The sequence below is a fragment of the Petaurus breviceps genome, unplaced genomic scaffold, assembly GCF_028583685.1.
Source record: "Petaurus breviceps papuanus isolate PSGF00001 unplaced genomic scaffold, PetGlider_PUasm1.0 189, whole genome shotgun sequence".
NCBI classification, from domain to species: Eukaryota; Metazoa; Chordata; class Mammalia; order Diprotodontia; family Petauridae; genus Petaurus; species Petaurus breviceps.
This window is the reverse complement of record NW_027185809.1, coordinates 31,587,811-31,607,628: the sequence shown is the minus strand read 5'-3', so window position 1 is coordinate 31,607,628 and position 19,818 is coordinate 31,587,811. Positions and strand designations below refer to the sequence as shown.

Below are 19,818 nucleotides of genomic sequence, written 5' to 3'. Positions count from 1 at the left end.
GTTAAAACAAAGCCTGCTCTCTAAAGGCCAAGGAATCATTCAAACTTATTTTCCTAGTTCAGAAACCAGAAAGGCAATTTTAGGATACATTCATAGAAGCACAGTATCTAGAAAGTGGAAAATTATAACTTTGCTGTATACTTCCCTAATCAGACCACAAATGAAGTACTATGCTTAGTTCTGGGAAACACATTTTAGAAAGGACACTGAAAAAATGAAGTATATCCAGAGAAGGACAACTGGAAGGGGACTGAAAAGCAAGCCATACAATGAATTAACTGAAGGAACTAGAGATGTTTAGCCTCAAGAAAAGACTTAAGAAGAACATGATAGCTAAGCTTAAGTTTTTTTTTTAATCTTTTTTTTTTTTTAAAGCAATCAGGGTTAAGGAACTTGCTCAAGGTTACACAGCCAGTTATTTCTGGGTGTGGGGCTGAGTATCTGAGCCTGGATTTGATCTCCAGGTCATCCTGACACTGGAACCGGTGCTCTTACTCCCTGAGCCACCTAGCCGCCCCTTATGCTTAAGTTTTAGAAGAGATTTCACATGGACGAGGGACCTGTTCTACTTGGTTCCCAAGACAGAACTAGGCATAATACATAAGATTTCTGCTTGACAGAAGGAAAAACTTCCTAACAAACAGCATTGTTCAAAAGTGGACTAGGCTGCCTTGAAAAGCATCAAGTTCCTCATTCTTGAGGTCTTTAAAAAGCAGAGACTAAATAACCATTTGTTGGAGGTACTGTAGTAGGGATTGCTGTTCAGATATGAATTAGATTCAAACTTGTTGTGTAAACTGTCTCACTGAACTTCCTGGGTTCTTTTTCATCAGCTATTCCAGTACATTTAGTGACAAGTTGAAAGCTTGGCCAAAGAGAACAAAAATACTTATAACATGCAGTAGCAATGTAAAGCACAGGGGACCAACAGAAACAGAAAAAAAGAATTCTACCTCAAAATAGCAAGCTGCTGAGAAAAAAGGCTAATAATCATAATAAATTTCTTTTGTCTTTTCTGAACTCACACGAATAAGTTTTGCAACATGTGTCTTTCCACTTCCAGGTAATCCTCTCATTATGACGACTATCTGAAATACAAAGCACAAAGGGGAAAAAAAATTTTTAGTCTTTCTCTCTAACAGAAAAATTTCTGTGTAATAAAAACTTTTACTTAACTGAGGACCTAACAGGCTGCCTTATGAATTATAGAAGCATACTACAATTCTCTATAATTATCAGCAAACAAATATAACTAAGTTAGAACCTGACTATTTCATAGTATGAAAAGGTTTTAGGGTACACATTTAGAGGAGCAACTTGAAAAATAAATTCCTTTCCCTAAGCAATCTAATCAAGACTCCTGCTTTTTTTTTCTTGCCTGTTTTACTTCATATAAAAGGAAGTTTAAAATCTAGGTCTTCCATTCTTAACTTCTACTTAGAGAAGTGAAGACACTTTTAAGTGTCTTCATAAGGCACTTGAAGAATTTTTTTGAAACCTTACGTATTAATCTAATTAAACCAAGTCTCCTTAAAGATTTTACAATGGCTTAAAAAAATTCAGAATACATGATGACTTTAGGGAAGGAAATACTTGTCACATTATATTTATGTATAGGAACTTAAAAATACTCAGGATTCGAAGGGGCTCAGATACATCATGGAAAACATCCTGGATTCTTCAAAGAACAAGGTTTCAGTCCCAAGTCAGTCAATGTGTCTATGCCCCTCAGCTTCTTCATTTGTGAAATGGAGATGATAATACTCACAGCATCTAACTTACATGTTTGCTTTGAATAAAGTGCCAAAAAGCATAAAGTAAAGATGGGTTATGTGTACTTTTATATGAAAACTTATCAACTCCATGCTACTCACTCTCTCAGGTCTGCTCTCTCGGCCTGGTGGTTTCAGAATATCATCAACATTCTTAGACTCAGGTTTCTTTTCTACCCGAGGGGCTGGAGGTGGCTGGTGACTTAGTGATGGTGTAGACATAGGCATCCGTTCTTCAGGGTAAGTCCTTCGGTCTCCTAGAATTTCAGTAGTTGAATATATTACTTTTTACTTAAATAACAACCTTAATTCCCTCTAGTCATCAAAAGGTAATTTAATTTAAATCAACCCTAAAGATCCAGAGACTATTTTAAAGATTTAATTTGTCAAATTTAAGTCTCATACAAATTTAAGTTAATATAAATAAAACAGAATGAGGGAAATAGGCAGCTTTAATTATATACCCAAGGATCTGGATGCCTTTAGGATGCCTGTCTACTTAATTTATACTAGTTCACACTAAATACAACCTTTTTAAAGGAAATGAAATACAAAGGGAAATATTATGTATTCTTATAGTTTATCTAAAACTTCTGTTCTACACTTTTAAGAGTAAAAAAAATCGGGACAGCCAGGTAGTACAGCGAGTAAGAGCACCGGCCCCAGTGTCAAGATGACCTGGGGATCGAATCCAGGCTTAGATACTTAGCACCACACCCAGAAATAACTGGCCGTGTAACCTTGAGCAAGTTACTTAACCCCAACGGCTTAAAAAAAAAAGAGTAAAAAAATATCTCTTTTCCTTAATAAGACAATCAACTTAGCTTATTTCTGAGATGCTGGTTTTTAGCACTTTCAATAAAAAAGGAAAAATCATATTACCCTACAATGACAACTATTAAATACTTTCTATATGTAAGACACTGCTGGAAAAAAAGCAAAAAATAGCCCTTAAGGAGCTTACATTCTAATGGAAGAGACAACCCATACCTAAATAGACATATAACAAGGTAATAGGCATATAACAAGGTTTAGCAGGGAAGACACTATCATCTGGGGAGACCAGAAAAGATCTCCTGCAGAGGGGTGTGTCTGAGCTATCTTGAAGGAAGCCACAAGCTCCAAGAGATAGAAATAATAAGAGAAAGAACTCCATTATCTGAGGGACTGCCAGTATAAAGGCAGGGAGGTGGGAGATGGAGCATATGTATGAAGTGTTTAACAGTAAGTAGGTCAACAGGGCTGGGTCACAGAGTGTGTGAAGTAATATGTAAGAAGAATAGAAGGAAAAGAAGGGCCAGGCTGTGTTTTAAATGCCAGCATGAAGACTTTATATTTAATGCAGCCACTGGAATTTACTGAGGAAGGGACTGTAAGTCTCATGCCTTAAGTCACAGTTTGGTAGCTATGTGGAAGAGGAATTGAACGAGCAAGAGACCTATTAGGAGGCTCCTGCAATATTGTCCAGGCAAGAAGTCTGGAGTACAAGGTCTCAAGTAGTTGTGTGGTTATATGATCACAGAGAAGACAATCTACTCAAGAGATGTTGTAGAGATAGAAACAAGCTAAGATGGTTAACTGGATTAATGGGGTAAGGATGGAGAGAGAGAAATTTAAGATGAACACCCTTGAAAGTAACAGGAAAATTTTAGAAGAATGGGGCTTGGGAGGGAAAGATAAAGAGTGTGCTTTGGACATATTGAATTTGAGATCTTAGAATCTGAGGATCACATTTAGAGCTAGAAGGGACCTCAGAGTAGTAGTAGTAGTAGTAGTAGTAGTAGTAGTCCAACCCCTTCATTTACAGAGAAGGAAACTAGGGTTCTATGGGATATCCACTTATCAATGTCCAAGACACAGTTCTTGATCAGTAAGTAGATCTCAATAGAGAAAGTAGGGTTGATCTATAACTCTGGGAGTAATTGCATAGAGAGAATATATCTGAATATATAACTAGATCCAAGGGAGTTGATGAAATCTAGTGAGAATATAGAAACGAAAGAGAAGAGGCTTAAGACAGAGCCTTTTGGCACACCCAGTGTTACTGGGCAAGACATAAATAATGATCTGGTAAAGTAATGTCATGAAAAACCAGAGAAGAGATTAATAGTGTCAAATGCTGCAGAGAAGTCCTGAAGGATAAGAAATAAGAACAGACCATTAGATTTGGCAACTGGAAGATCATTGATAACATTGGAGAGATCAGTTTCATTTGAATGAAAAGAAACACATGTGAAAAAACTTCATTCTAACATATAGTGACAATGAAAAAGCTCTCCCAATGGTAATATTCTCAATGTCCTAATATTTACTGAGGCATTTCTTTACCTCCAAACATAGAAGGCCCATGGTCATAAGCTGGCCTCTCAGTTTTCCGTTCATATGAAGGCCTGTCAAATCCACCACGTCTGGATGAGGAGTGCTCTTTTTTATCACGATAAGACTGTGTCCTGGGTGTGATTGGAGGTGCCCTGATTTAAAAAAAAAAAAGGGACAATTAGTGGCACTTTGGCTTGCAAAATAACCATAACTCTAACCCTTATCATAGATACTTTACATTTTATACTGCTTTATTATACAGATCAGTGTTACACATTCATTCAAAAAAAGGTTGAGCTGCAAAGATCATCTGCTTATTTTAAGCATGTACTGGACTCACCTTTTTCTACAAGGTTACCTCCTCTCTCTTCCAACAAATTTTACCTCTTCCCTGGCCTTATTATTCCAGAGAATTCCAGGAAACATAAATACTTGCGTAACAAAAATGGATTCACAGTTCTTTTCCCACCCAAATTAATGTACATAAGAATCTAAATATGCAGTTAATTAAGTTTCTGTAAAGCCTGATTGATTAATTAATTGTGGGCCCTGGGTTTATAGTAATCTGCATAGCTAACACAGTAATGTAATTTGTGCAAAGAGAATTTTCTGCAGCATACCGGTCCTCCCGAGGACGGCGATCTCTGTCAAACCGATCACGATCATATTCAATAATGGCACGGTCACGGTCTCGGTCCCTGTGTGTTTCTCGATCTCTTTTAAAATCTCTGTGATCTACCATGACATTGCTCTGACGATCAAAATAAGGCTCACGATCCCTATCTCTATCATAGCGGTCTCGTTGGCCTGGGTGCTCTAGAAAAACAAATAATGTGAAGTAAATAAAATAATCTCAAACCTATAGTGAAAGATGAATTTAGTGTACAGATTACTGTAATCAACTAAAATTTGAACTTTTGGATACCACAAAAGTGGGTGTTAGAAAAGCAACTGTTACCAACTCAAAAGGAAATATAAAAAATTCACATCCTAAAGGGTTTTAAAGGGTTCATTTCAGGGCATTTTTTACCTGTCTCAAAAGGTGATCTTTCAGGTAGAGGGTCAGGACGCAGAGTTATTCTCTCCCCATAAGGTATCTGCTCAACTTTATTGGTGGATATGTCTGGTAAGCAAGATCAGGAATAAAAATACTTAGTGTGACACATAAGGTAGATAAGTAACCTGGTAAGATTTAGGCGCTATGAACTTTCTGGATGGGTTTAACACATTCACTTGTATTGTGACCTTAAGAAAGACTTCTGGGTGTATATTTTATAATTATAGCAAAAGAGAAAAAATAAAAGAGTTTGATACAAACTTCTTTACTGATTTCCTACTTCAGATACACACACTGTCCTGCCACACATAGGACCTCTTCAACAAGAACTCCTGAGTTGGCTACCAAATTCAGGATGTGAGAAACCTGTGTTGCAAGAGTTAAAGTCTTTGAGGAAAATTATTTTTTCTGGAAAAAAAAAATTTCTTAGGTCTTGTATGTCAACAATATTTGCCAATTAGCTTCACTTCTTAAAAGATGGGATTCAGAAATTAATTCATCCACAAAAAGTTATGCATTAACATAAACTTTTGAAAATGACATTCAAGTCTGTATTACATTGTATTTCAATGATCTGGATAGCCAGAATAGTATTACTGGCACTGAAACAACAAAACTAAATTAGGCTTAGTAACATAAATCTGAGGAAAGAAAAACAGAGGAAATAAAATAAAAAGAGAGGCAGAAAGTAACACAAGAAATATTGGCACAAAGAGAGCTTGGTAACATCTTTGTCACTAAATTCCTATTCCAATGCCTCAAGATGGCATGAGGGTGACCCTGGAGTCTTCATAGCTGCATCAATGGGAGGCAAGTTCTGGAAGGCTCTATCATAGTAAAGGTTTCCAAAATGGTTCTAACTCAACAGTCTATGTCTGCTTTAGGACCAGCCTAAATATAAAGAGAATCATCACTAATAGGTGGGCTACTTGCTGATTTCTTTGGCCATGGCAAAATAAAATTAGTGCTTATAAAGCAAATGTACAATGTTCTCATTCTTGTTTCTCTCTCTCTCTTTCTTTCTCTCACTCTCTCTCAGCTAATGCCTTTGGTGGAAATTTTTTCTACCAATATTTTAGTTTCATGATTCTTTTACAAGTAAGAGGCAACTGGTTGGTGTCATGGATGGAGCACTAAATGTGGGATTAGGAAGACCAGAGTACAAAATCCTGCCTCGAACACTAAACTGTGATGTGACTTGAGCTGGTCACATCACCTCTTTTGGACAGTTTCCTTATCTGCAAAATGAGAATAATACTTTATCAGGGTAGTTATAAGGATTAAATAACATATGTAAAGGGCTGAGTAAATACTATTATTTTTTCTAATGATTTGATATATTGTTTTTAGATTGCTTATATTCCCCCTGTCCAAGAGTTACTAACATTATAATTAAGTTCTGGTTTTGTTTTTTTCTTTAAAGAGGACAGAAAATATTCAGCAAAAATGTTCAACACATCAAAAGAAAAATGACATTACATGCAGTCTTGCATACTCACGGCCTCCGCCCCACTCCCATCCCCCACAGTGGAGTTAGGGGAGTTACTATCACATACTTCTTATTGTTATAAGTATTCTTAATCAAGCATACCTGCCAACTACTTAGCTGCCTGCTTGTACTTTTAAATACTTTGTATATATTCACTTTATATGTATTCTCCATATACTTATATGTACTTGTAGTCTTCCCCATCAGAATGTAAGCTCCTTTTGGATTCAGTCTTCATATTCATATCTCTAGCACATGGCACAGCCCCTGGCATGTAGCAGGTACTTATTTTAAGTAATAAATGCTTCTTAACTCACTGGATCTTTTCTCTAGATATGTCAACTGAACTCATGAATACTTATTTCCTTTGACAAATACACTTGTACATCATTTTATTGAGGAAGAGGGACAGTAACAAGGTTATACAAAGTAGTAATAGTAAGAATGGGAATATTTTACCTGTCAAGTTTATGAATAAAGGAAGAATTTATGACCAAATAAGAGACAGAGAGCACTGCAGGACTATAAAATGGATAATTTTGATTACATCAAATTAAAAAGATTTTGCACAAACAAAACCAATGTAGCCAAGATTAGAAGGAAAGCAGGAAACTGAGGAAAAAAAATTATAGCAAGTTTCTCTAATAAAGGCCTTATTTTTCAAATATATAATAAGTCATACTTATATGAATATGAGTCATTTCCCAGTTGATAAATGGTTAAAGGATATAAACAGGCAGTTTTCAAAAGAATAAATTAAAACTATCCACAGTCATGTGAGGGGATGACCATCAACTGCAGAATGGCTAAACAAGTTGTGGTATATAATTATGATGGAATACTATACGAAATGATGAGAAGAGGGTGGCCAGGTGGCTCAGCGAGTAAGAGCACCGGCTCCAGTGTCGGGATGACCTGAGGATCGAATCCAGGCTCAGACACTTAGCACCCACCCAGAAACACCTGGCCGTGTAACCTTGAGCAAATTACTTAACCCCAATTGCTTAAAAAAAAAAATGATGAGAAGGATGCTTTCAGAAAAAACTGGGAAGACTTGCATGAACTGATGCAGACTGAAATGATCAGAACCAGGAAAACATTGTACATACACAATAACAATACTGGTTGGTGATTAATCGTGAATGGCTTAGCTACTCTTAGCAATACAACGATCCAAGACAATTCTGAAATATTTATGAGGAAAAATGCTACCCACCTCCAGAGAAAGAACTCATGGAGTCTGAATGCAGATTGTAGCATACTGTTTTTGCTTTCCTTATTATTCTTGGGGTTTTGGGTCTACATTTTCTTTTGCAACACAGCCAATATGAAAATGTTTTGTATGACTGAACATGTATAATCTATATAAAATCACTTGCCTTCTCACTGAGTGGGGAGGGGAGGAAGGGAGGAAGAGAATTCGGAACTCAAAATTAAATGTTAAATTATTAAACGTTAAAAAATTTTGTTTATATATAATTGAGGGGAAAAAATTAAATGTTAAAAAACCCCAGTAAGAATAGGGACTAAATGCCTGAATTTTAAAACTACTCCCAAGTGTTTGGTTTCACAACTTAACACAAGGAAACAGTTAAATATATTGCAATAAGATGATTAGGTTATAGCAGAAGATACATGAAGCATACATTACAGAGCAAAACTTTCTTGAGATTTCTCATTACCTAATACTAGGAATACAAGTAAATCATTGTTACCTCGACCATGGCCATAATCCACTGTCTGCTGCACTGGAGGTTTAGACATTGACTGCATAACCACAGGAATTGGGCTTGGAGGGGGAATAGAAGGATGAATAGGTGGTGCTTTCATTGCAACGGATGGTGGGCCTGTTTCTGAGGTATATTCTGAATTCAGTCCTTTATCTTCATTTGTATCCCAGAGTCCATGGAAAGAATCTTCATCCCAACGTTCTTGATCCATAGCAGCAGGCTGTGGCTTTACCACAGGAGGGGGAGGTGGGATTGGGACAGGTGGCCTTGCCATAGGAATAGATGGTCTTGCTGATGGAGCAGACTGTCTCATCCCTGGAAGGGGTGGTTTACCCATAGGAGGAGGTGGCCTGTAGGATCCTGGAGGCTTTACAAAGAGTAAAAGATTTACTAAGTATACAAATTGCTCCCATAATTAAAGACACCTGGGTTATCAACAGTATATATGTCTGTGATGGGTGGTCTTAGCCCTGTTGTAAATTTATGGCATGGGCCATAAAGTAAAGCAAATGCCTCTACACACACTGCTTTCCTTCTAACATTTTTTTTTCTAATTTTTCCAATATTAACATCCAATCTTTCCAGGACCACTGCAGCTTTAAGTTTTGTTATAAGATCTATCAAGAACATATATTGATAAATATAGACCATATCTTATCTGAACTTTCTATCTTCTTCCATACTATGCCCCAAATCCTTAGAGTATTCTGCACAGAATAAGTTAAGCTTAATGAAAGAGTGTGGAATGCTGCTTCACTAAGCAATCAAAAATTATTATATCATGAGTTTGTTACACTTTTGTTTATACTGAGTAAAGAGATCAAGGAATGAAAGAAAACAGATAGGATTCCATCTTCTGTATGGTTTTTGCCACTTTTTTTTTTTTGAGGGGGGAAGGCAAGGCAATCGAGGTTAAATGACTTGCCCTAGGTCACACAGCTCTAAGTGTGTCAAGTGTCTGAGGCCGGATTTGAACTCAGGTCTTCCTGATTCCAGGGCTGGTGCTCTATTTACTGTGCCACCTAGCTGCCCCTTTGCCTCTTTTTTGCTAAGCCTACAACCCTGAAAATACATCCTATTTCTTACCTGAAAGATCCCAGGTGGCCGTGCAGATGTGGCCTGAAGTCTTGGTGTCTCAGGTGGCGGTGGGGGAAGGTCAGGGGCCTGTGGCTCAGCGGCAAAATCTTTGAGTTTCTGAAGCTGTTCTTTCTGTTCTCTGTGTGCACATTGTCAGAAATGGTCATGCCCTGTCTTAGTACTTTTGTAAAGCACTTATGACTGATGCTCAAGGAGAAAATTTACAACATTCCCTATACTCCCCAAAGGAAAAAAAAAGCAGAACACCCCAACACAAAAAGACTTCAAATGTTGATCTCTGCCTCAAGGTAGGTTAAGAGCTAACCCACTGAAAACCAATGGCCATTTTCTTCTTAAGGCACCATTTGAACAGAGATTTTACAATTTCTATATGCATTTCAGGGTTTTATCTGATAATCAAGTGTTATCTTTCTGTTTTTTTACCTTCATGTTCTAAGCCCATTTCCTCTTGTTTATTTTTGTGCCCAAATATTAAACATGAATTGGTTTTATTTATTTTGGACTTTGGACTTATTCCAATTTCTCTAAGAACTTTTAAAAATACAATATCCCCAAACTGGACATAATAACAAGGGACTAGCTCACAACACAGTGGAGACTTCTGGGCCTTCTAAGTCATACTTCTTTTAATATATGTCAGTGTCATGCTGACTTTCCACAGCAGCCGTACAATGTTTCCTTGTATTATTCTTAAGTATTATGATTATTTCTTATACTGTATTTCTGTGTTTGGATGAGATAGAAATAACTATAATTACAAGAAGCTGAGATTAAATTAGCAGATACTAAAATCAGAGAAAAATAATTTTCAGGCATATCAAAGGTAACACTACTTTTCAGGAAAGGATAAACAATCCAATATGACATATTTAGTAATAAGTGAAAATTTTTTCATTAAAAAATGAAACTTAGAACAGTCATTCCCCAAAAGCTAAGGGGTCAAATGATAAAAAAAATAATTCTTAAAAGAAGAGTTGCAAACTATTAGCAACCACATGTAAGAATGATCCAAGTCATTAAAAGAAATATAAATTAAAACACTGAGGTTTCACCTCACACCCTGCAAAACAGCAAAGATGACAAAAGATAGGAATAGCATTGGAGGGGTTTCAGGAAAAGACACACTGGTACATTGTTGGTGGAGCCATGAATCAGTACATTCCATTTTGGAAAACAATTTAGAATTATGCAAAGTGACTAAAATATCCATAACCTTTAACCCAGAGATTCCATACTGCTAGGCTGGATCACAAAAAAGTCACAAGTAGGTCACAGAAAAGTCCTCATATACACCCAACAATTTACATAGCAGCATTTTTTGTGATAACAAAAAACAGGAAACCAAGTAGGTGTCCATCAATTGTAGAATGGCTAAAAAACTGTAACATGCAAATGAAATGGAATATTACTGTCCTATAAGAAATGGCAAAATATGATAAATACAAAGAAATATGTGGCGGCGAAGTGACAGAGTGAATAGAGCACCAGCCCTGGAATCAGGAGGACCTGAGTTCAAATCTGACCTCAGACACGTAACACAAAAACTAGCCATGTGACCTTGGGCAAGTCACTTCACCCCAATCTGACCTCCAAAGAGCAAAAAAAAAAAAAATACAGAGAAGTACAGAAAAGGCACAGAAAAAAATACAGAGAAAGCAAAGAAGCAGGATAAAGTAAGCAGAGGAAAGAAAACAATGTACACAGTAACTAAAACAATGAAAACAGAACATCTACAACAAAAAAATAAAAAGTGAATGCAAAATTACAAAGAACAAGTTGTTTCCAAAGAAGAGATATGAAAAGACAGCTTTTTACCCTACTCTACTACAGAAGCAGGTTGATCAGTATGATAGATTACACATATTTTCAGATTTTTGCAATCTACTGAACAGTTTTGCTAAATATTTTTTTTTATTTTCTTTCTTTTTTGTCCTTAAAAATACTGTTAGATGAGGTGGCTCTCTGGGAAGGGAAGTGATACTGGGAAAAGTTTTTAAAGTGATTTAACATATATAAAAATAACTATTTCTAAAAATTGAAACTTAGGGTTAAAGAGAGAGCATAGCAAATAAGAATATATTATTAATATTCTATAGCACACATCTACTGCTCCCCCTACTTTCCAGGAGTTCTGAAGGAAAAAGAGCCAGGTCTTTCTTCTACGAAAATATGCTTTCTAGAGTCTATAATGTTACTTTCTCAGACTCACGGTGTCTGTAACAGATTTCTCTAGCCAATAATTCTAGATGGGCAGCCAGGCTCTTCATTTTTCCCTACTGTGACTCTTTATTATCATAGCGTCCTATGATAATAGGACTTGTCCTAGAACTTTAGTTATATATTTAACTGGTATAATCTATCTATAATCTGGTAGCCTGGATTACCAACATCCAGGGAATGTTGTAAGCTCCTTGAGGGCAGGGACTGTCTTTCTTTTCATTAATTGTATCCCCAGCATTGAGCACATGTGTTTGGCACATTAATAAATGTCTACTAGATTAATGGATTGGATATTGCATAAAGGACTATCCCAGAATCTAATCAAAAGTTTCTGAAGAATTACTAAAGACTAGTTAAGCTGCCATGTACTTCTTAAGTTCCTACTCCATAATAAGACAAATGTTTTCATGGTGTAAATTACGGTATATATAACACTGGACTAGGATTCAAAAAATTTAGATTCTATTTCCCATTCCACTGTAGAAAATATTTCATTATGTAAAAACAGTAATAACCTCAAATAATGGTAGCCACTTCCAGTTACAATTAAGGTTTAAATTTCCAGAAGAAGTAAACCAAAGAATCCTGGGGATTTAACTATGAGAAACTTAAGATTGATAGAGCATTTCAAAATTATGACAAAGACCAGGAAGCACTGATCCTCTCACATCCAATATAAAAAAATGGTCCACTGAAAGCAGAAAATAAATTATTCATCACGAAAAATAAAGAAGATGTCATGACTCAAAGAAATGAGTACTTAAAAGTAAACACAAAAACACAATCAAATTGCTGTCAAGAGATTTATAAAGATCAAATATCCATTTTCAATTTTTGTATTTTAGGGCATAAATTTATAATTCACACGGATCAGTTCAATTCAAAGGCTCATTAAAGGTACTATGCTAGGTGCTGGAGATTCAAAGATGAAAAATGACAGTCTTCACCCCTTAGCTCATAATTGTGTTGGGGAGGGAAGGGGGAAAGGAGGACCACAAAAAATTGCCTCTGACAAATTAGAACACTGATGGCATAAAAAACAGTATTTCAGAGTATGAAGAATGGTATGCACAAATGCAATGTCATATTAATATCACTTTCTTGTCCTAGAGCTTGAAGGCAGAAAAGGGCAAGTAGTCCAGACTGACTCAAAATCTGTATTTTGGTCACCAAAAAAAGTGACCAATCTGTACCTTAGAAAGATTACTTTGGCAACAATGGGATTAACAAATTAGAAGGCAGAAATTCAGAAGCAGGGATGCAAGTTAGAAGGCTTATAAGAGATACAAGTTAGTGTAGACAAGAATTAGAGGCCTAAAATAAAGGTGGTGGCCACAGAAACAGAGGAGAGGCACAAGAGACTGTGGTCAGAAGTAAACTGAAAATCACCAGACTCACTTTCTGCTCAAATGCCTGTAGTCCTATGAAAACATCATCTCATCCCCAATAAAGTCCCACCAAGCAAACATACATCACAGAAAGAATTTTCATCTTCCATAAAAATTGAAGTACCAAATACCAAATAAAAACTACTTGAAAAGAACTAAGAAGGTAATTCCAACAAAGTAAATCAGACCATTCTGAAGAACAGTTTAAGTACTTTTTTGACTTAAAAATTATCTTCAGTAGTTAACTTACCGTAGCATTTTCAGTTCCTGTGCAGCTTTCAAAATTATTTCATGCTGCCTTTGACTAAGGACCATTACCCCTCCAATAGACTGATCAGAGTCCAAGTTTCCTTCTGCTCCCAACATTTCAGAAGAGTGGTGTGATGGAGGAATAGGTGGCAAATGATCCCCCATAGGGGAATGTCTGTCTACATCAGATGGGTACCATCTGTCTGACAATCGTTCTCTCTCCCAGTCCATTCGCTCAGGAAGGTAATCTCTTTTTTCCCGCCATGTTTCTCCTCTCTCAGGATATTCTCGAATTCTTAATTCCCCCCTGTCACGAAGGTCCCGATCATACATGTGATCTCTATCTCTTTCATCTCTCCACCTGTCATCACGATATCTATCCAAAGGTGGAAGAGGAGGCAGAGGTGGCAAAGGTGGAAGTGGAGGAATATCACGTTCATGAAATTGTGATTCTTGGTCATCCACTGGTCTCATGTAATCTCTGTCCCATTCTCTATCCAATTCTCGATCATACATATCCATAGGTCTTCCCATCTGGTCCCGGTCCCTCTCCCTTTCCCGGTCCCGGTCCATGTCCCTGTCCATATCCCTAAAGTCTCGATCCATATCCCGATCTCTATCCCAATCATCCCACCAAGGTCCTCGCCGATCGACATCATGGGACCGAGAAGGTGGCAACGAAAATCTGTCCTCTCTGTTGTATGGATCTACATCATCTTGATAATCTGGTTCACATTCTCTCCAATATCTCTCTCTGTCCCAATCATCAAGTCTTTCCCGTTCTAATGGAGGGACATTTCTACCATCTAATGAAAAATCTTCATGTCCTCTATCCTCTCCATGATTCCAGGGAGCCCTAGATGCTTCATCTCGATGATAAGGGGGCATTTTTTCCCCATCTCCCATCCTAATGGATTTATCTACATTACCAGGTTCTAGTCTGGGTATACCTTTATCCCGACCAAATTCTGGTCTGCCCAGACCCCTTTCCCGACTTCCAGGTCGCCGAAGAGGTCCCCTCTCCCTGCTCCCAGCCCTGTGGAGTGGAAGTCCTCTCTCCCGGCTCCCAGCCCTTCTAGGAGGTCCTCTCTCTTGACTGTTGGCCCTCCGGGGAGGTCCCCTTTCCCGGCTGCCAGCTCTCCCCCTATCCTGGATATCTGCCTGACCACCTGGAATTTTATCCCTACCACTTCCCAACCTCCCTAACCCTCTATCTCGGCTGCCTGATCGTCTTCCCATCACCCTCTCTCGACTACCTTCTTGCCTGCCTATCTTCTCTCGACTCTCTTCCCTTCTGCCTATCACTTTCTCTCTAATGTCTTCTGGTTTGCCCATTCCAGGGCCCTGATTGATTATTTGTCCTCTCCCTCTGTTTGTCAGGCCCTTATCACGCATGTCTTCAATTCTTCCTTGTCCCCTACCTCTGTAAGATGAACTGCTACCTCTACTGCCTTCTGGTCTATGATCTCTGTTATCTAGCCTAGGCAAACCTTTGTCCTGGTTGTTTTCTAATTGAGGGATACCAACACCCACAGATTTTAAATCATTATTTGCAGTTAATGATGGTATAGATGGTGGTCCTCCTCCATCCATTCCTCCTGTTCGTGAGGGGAAAGTTGATTGAATAGAAGATTTGTTTGCAAAAGGTTTCTGGCATTGTACAGATAATGGCTGGCCAGTTTTGTCTATTTGTTTCTCCATATTTTGCGAATTCTGGCTCCATTTTGAAGGATCATTAGGTCCTCCTTGGACTTCAGTTTGGGAAACATCATGTTGAGTATCTTTCAGTTTCTCATTGGACTGAAACGACTTAGAGTCCTTTGCATCTGCAGTAAGAGAAAACGGAGTCGGTGACATTCTGTTGCTCTTTTGTTGGCCACTGCTGGGGTCCGTTAAAGGTTCCTTGTTTCCTAGATGAGACTCTGTTTGTGATTTCTGTGAATGCTGCTGCTGCCCATAAGGTGGCTTAGAACCTCTCCACTGCGGTCCACTCTGTCGAGGGCCCTGAGGAGTATTTGAAGAAATATAAAACTGAGATGCTGGCCCCCGGGGAATTGTTCCCCACTTGCTTTTAGAGGCACCCTCTGAGTGGTGCCCTTCATATTTGGGTCTTGGTCCATCTGAACGATGCCCTTCAAAACGAGGTCCTTTGGGTCTCGGTCCTTCACATCTTGCTCCTGGTGCATCAAATCTCCCTCGCGGACCATCAAACCTATAAACAAAGTAAGATACATTTTAAGGAACCTAAATCAGTATGGTAGAAAGAAAACCCACATTTGTAAGACATTTATCTTATAAGTATTTTAAACCCATAAATATTTCTTTCATTAATAGTTTCAATGAAGCTAATATACTAACTTGCATCTTGGAACCAGTGCTCTAGAGCAAAGTTTGGCAAACTATGACCCACAGGCAACTCTAGAACAATAATATTAAATAAGTCTCAGAACAAATTTTTAAAATCCCATCACTATCACCTGATTCTCTAGGAAATAAATATCATTATAATATAAATAATAACTAAACAATATAGAAATTTATGGTTTATAAAAGCATGCTAATAACTAAAAAGGTACAGTTTAGAGAATAGAATTTATATACAATGACAACAAAGTCCTTTCATTTTAAAAGTAACAATCTCCAAACCCACTGTCTTTAGTAGTATCTCTTAAGATGCTAATGAAACAAATGAGAATTAAAAATTGGATGATTTTTAATACTTTTAGTAATATGATACAATATTATATAAGCCCTTAAAATTAAACATGTCAATAGTTGAGCATTAAGGTTTTATTTGGGATGCTATTTCAAAGAAAAGTTTTAAGAGAGAGTTTGAGTCATATTTCATATATGTAGTTTTGAATTTTATGAAAAATGGACAAGGATAATATTTCAGTTGGTTACATTACAATGACAGGAAAGAAAATGTTACTTTGTTTTGGGACTTATAATAGTTTGGCTCTCTTTAAAGCAGAATCTTTTTTTTTTGCTTTCTTTTTTGGGAGGGGAAGGGCAGGGCAATTTGGGGTTAAGTGACTTGCCCAAGGTCACATGGCTAGTAAGTGTTAAGTGTCTGAGGCCCGATTTGAACCCAGGTCCTCCTGACTCCAGGGCCAGTGCTCTATTCACTGTGCCAACTAGCCACCCCTAAAGCAGAATCTTTTTGGTGAAATTTCAAGCATGTTTATCTCAAGTACAAGAAAAATTATTCCACGGGGTCAGATTTTACACAGGTGGGATCTGGCAGGGAGTCCCTATGATAAGAAAAAAGCAATTCAGATACAATTAATATTCATGAGAGATGACATGGTAGAATGGTAAAAGAATTCAGAGAAGTGGGTCCTATTCATGGCACTCTACCTACCACCAATAACTTAAAAGAATGAAGAAAAGTCAGTTAAATTCTTTAGGCTTCAGAGGGACTGTATAATTAGATGATCTCTAGGGTCTTGGCCACATTTAAAATTCTATGAGTGTATAGAAGCTAAAATACAACTGCTATGACCCCCAGATTAATGGTAAGACACTTGAGGTGCAAATTGAGAGTTTTTTAAATCATAGAAACTATGAGTATGGCTGGATATAAAATGTATATTGTGCTTGAAATAATTATCTTGTTCAAGAGCTGTACTTTAAACAGACTTTGAATGAAAGTAATTAAAACTTCTAGTTTGGAGAACAGAGATCAAAAACTCTGTTTTCATAAACTATTAAAATCAAGGTTAAGACTACATCTTGGTCCTCGGAAAGACACAATCAAACCACTTTCCTAAAGATGCTGGCCACAGCACAGGTACAGAATGCTATATACACTCTCAGATAAAGTCTATTTCAAATAAGTATGTTACTAGGAAAGGTTTAGTGGGGGGGAAAGTAGTATAGTTCAGGAAATGGCAATGTGGTAAAAGACAAAAAGCATCAAAAAGAAAAATAGTTTAAAAAATAAAAAATTGGGGGGGGGGGCCAGGTGGCACAATAAGAGTGCCAGCCCTGGCATCAGGAGATCCAGGATCAGTTGCAGTCTCAGATACTTGGCACCCACACAAAATAACTGGCCGTGTAACCTTGAGTAAGTTACTTAACTCCAATTGCTTTAAAAATAAATAAATAAATAAAAATAAAATAAAACATTTTTATTTATAAATATTTATTCCCAATCAAAAGATAGCTTTCCCCCTTTCTAAATGAAAACTATGTTTTTTTAAAAAAAATTGAAGATGAAGACGTTTTCCTGATGGATGAAGTAGAACAAGTTCAGTAAGCCAAAGTCCACACTTCTGTTCCTTGTCATTGTTGCGGATCAGGCAAGTTAATGATGAATTTTCTAGCTGTGTGTTTAAAACTGAAAAGTGATAAAGGAACATGAAATACTGTAATTCAGTACTATATTCTCTTTATCCACAGTAGTTGTGGCTGTGGTTACTGCTGTGATTCCAGAAGGAATGAAAACCAGCTGATATCCTGAAGTTGTTTATGGCTTTAAAGATGGTTGCCTTAAAGAGCCCTGAGAAGTTAGTAACTTGCTCAGGGTCACAGAGTCATGAGATAGAACCTGAACCCAGAATATCCTGACACCAAGGCAGGTTCTTTATCAACTATGTCATTCTACCTGCCATGGAATAGCCTACCTCTGAGATAAAGATAGCAAACTTAGAGGGATTTTAACATCTCAGGGGAGGGGAGGGGCTCATACATCTCATAAGCTTTATAATTAAGCAACAATACTGATGGTTAAAAATTAGTAATTTTCTTTTTACGAATTAAATTTTTGTTTAAGAACAAAAAGTCAGATCTCTAGAGTTGGAAGGGACCTCAGAAACCACGCAGTACAACCCTTTCATTTCATAAATGAGAAAACTGAAGCCAAGGGATTTTACGTGATTTCTCCAAGGTCATTCAGATATTAAATGGTAAGAGGTAGAGTGATAGGGCATAGAGAATGGGATACCAAACTTGAGGTTATGAAGTGCTGAGCACAAGGCCCTCTTGGGCACTTGGAGTGAATAACTTAGTCTTTCTCCACCTCAGGTCCCTCATCTGTAAATGTCTCTCCAGCTCATTTGGCCTTTGACCTCAGGTCCTCTCACTGAAGAGCTGCTAAGCACTTTTTCCACTTGCACTTTTTGAGTCACATTCATTTCTTTTTTTTTTTTTAAGCCATCGGGGTTAAGTAACTTGCTCAAGGTTACACGGCCAGTTATTTCTGGGTGTGGTGCTGAGTGTCTGAGCCCAGGATTCGATCTCCAGGTCATCCCAACACTGGAGCCGATGCTCTTACTCGCTGAGCCACCTGGCCGCCCCTACATTCATTTCTTAATAGATCCATCCCTTCCCCCACCCCAAACATTCCTTATAAGGAGGATTTTAAAGAAAAGTTTGCCCCAACTGCCCTCAAAAAAAGAAAGGTTTAAAAAAACAATTCAACAAAACTAAGCAAAACAGCAATGAAATGATAGTATATGCAATATTCCACACCCACACTCTTGCTCATCTGCAATGAAGGGAAAGAAGTACACCACTCAACTCATCTGTGATGGGCCTTGGTCATTTCAATCATATTCAATCGTCATTTTTATTTTATTGTTCTTTCCACTTGTTACTTTAAGCAACATTATATTGTTTCCTGGTTCTTTTTACTGTACCCTCTGTCAATTCAGAGGTCTGCCCATGTTTCTCTGAATTCTTCACAATGATTGTTTCTACAGTAATATTCCTTTACATTTAGGGGTTCTTAACCTGTGATCCACGAACTTATTTTTTACAAATATTTTGATAACTGTATTTCAATATAATTGGTTTCCTTTGTAATCCTATATATTTTTCATCGACAGAAAAAATGTTAAGAAACTCCTGCTTTACATTCACATACCATAATTTGTTTAGCTATTTCCCAATCAATTAGCACCTAGCTTGTTTCCAGTTCTTTGATGCCACAAAAAAGTTCTGCTAAAAACTTCAGTTTTTTGGTATACTTTACCAAAGTTCTTTACATTTTTTATACCTCTGGAATAAAATAGCCTGGCAATGGGATTTCTGGCTCAAAAGGTATAGACATTTTAATCACTTCTTTAGTGTAATCCTAAATTATTTCCAGAACTGGAACAAGGAATGTTCCTCCAATTTTTACCCTTACTTTAAGTCTTTAAAGAGTATCTTGAAATCTTTGTATCAACTATCTCTGATAAGGTATGATATCCAAAATATATAAAGAAAAGACAAATGTGAAAGACAAAGAGCCATTTCCCAAAGGATAAAGTAAAGCAGATGAACGGTTCTTGAAAGATTTCTGACATTCTTCCCACATGATATAAAAACAAAAATCAATAAACACTTTAAAAAGTTGAGTTTTTCTAGATTTTCCCCCGAAATAAGCATTTTACAACTTTATGTCTTCAGTGGTGTTCACAGGTAAACTCTTAGATATTCTATACCTTTTATAATTATTTTGAATGGCATTTTCCTTTCTATTATTTCCTCCTAGATTTCGTTACTAAAA

General features: G+C 37.2%; 1 protein-coding gene across 3 annotated transcripts in view; it reads right to left on the bottom strand.

Moving 5' to 3' along the window:
• Positions 1-19,818, bottom strand: part of YLPM1 (YLP motif containing 1) — an 87,219-nt gene that overhangs the window by 43,714 nt on the left and 23,687 nt on the right. For all 3 annotated transcript variants that reach the window (XM_069092230.1, XM_069092229.1, XM_069092228.1), the window contains exons 5-12: positions 13,324-15,534; positions 9,454-9,583; positions 8,353-8,734; positions 5,122-5,214; positions 4,712-4,907; positions 4,101-4,243; positions 1,875-2,029; positions 1,026-1,088 (exon numbers count right to left, since the gene is read on the bottom strand). In XM_069092230.1, coding sequence (XP_068948331.1) covers positions 1,026-1,088; positions 1,875-2,029; positions 4,101-4,243; positions 4,712-4,907; positions 5,122-5,214; positions 8,353-8,734; positions 9,454-9,583; positions 13,324-15,534 — 3,373 coding nt within the window. The remainder of the gene's footprint in view (positions 1-1,025; positions 1,089-1,874; positions 2,030-4,100; positions 4,244-4,711; positions 4,908-5,121; positions 5,215-8,352; positions 8,735-9,453; positions 9,584-13,323; positions 15,535-19,818) is intronic.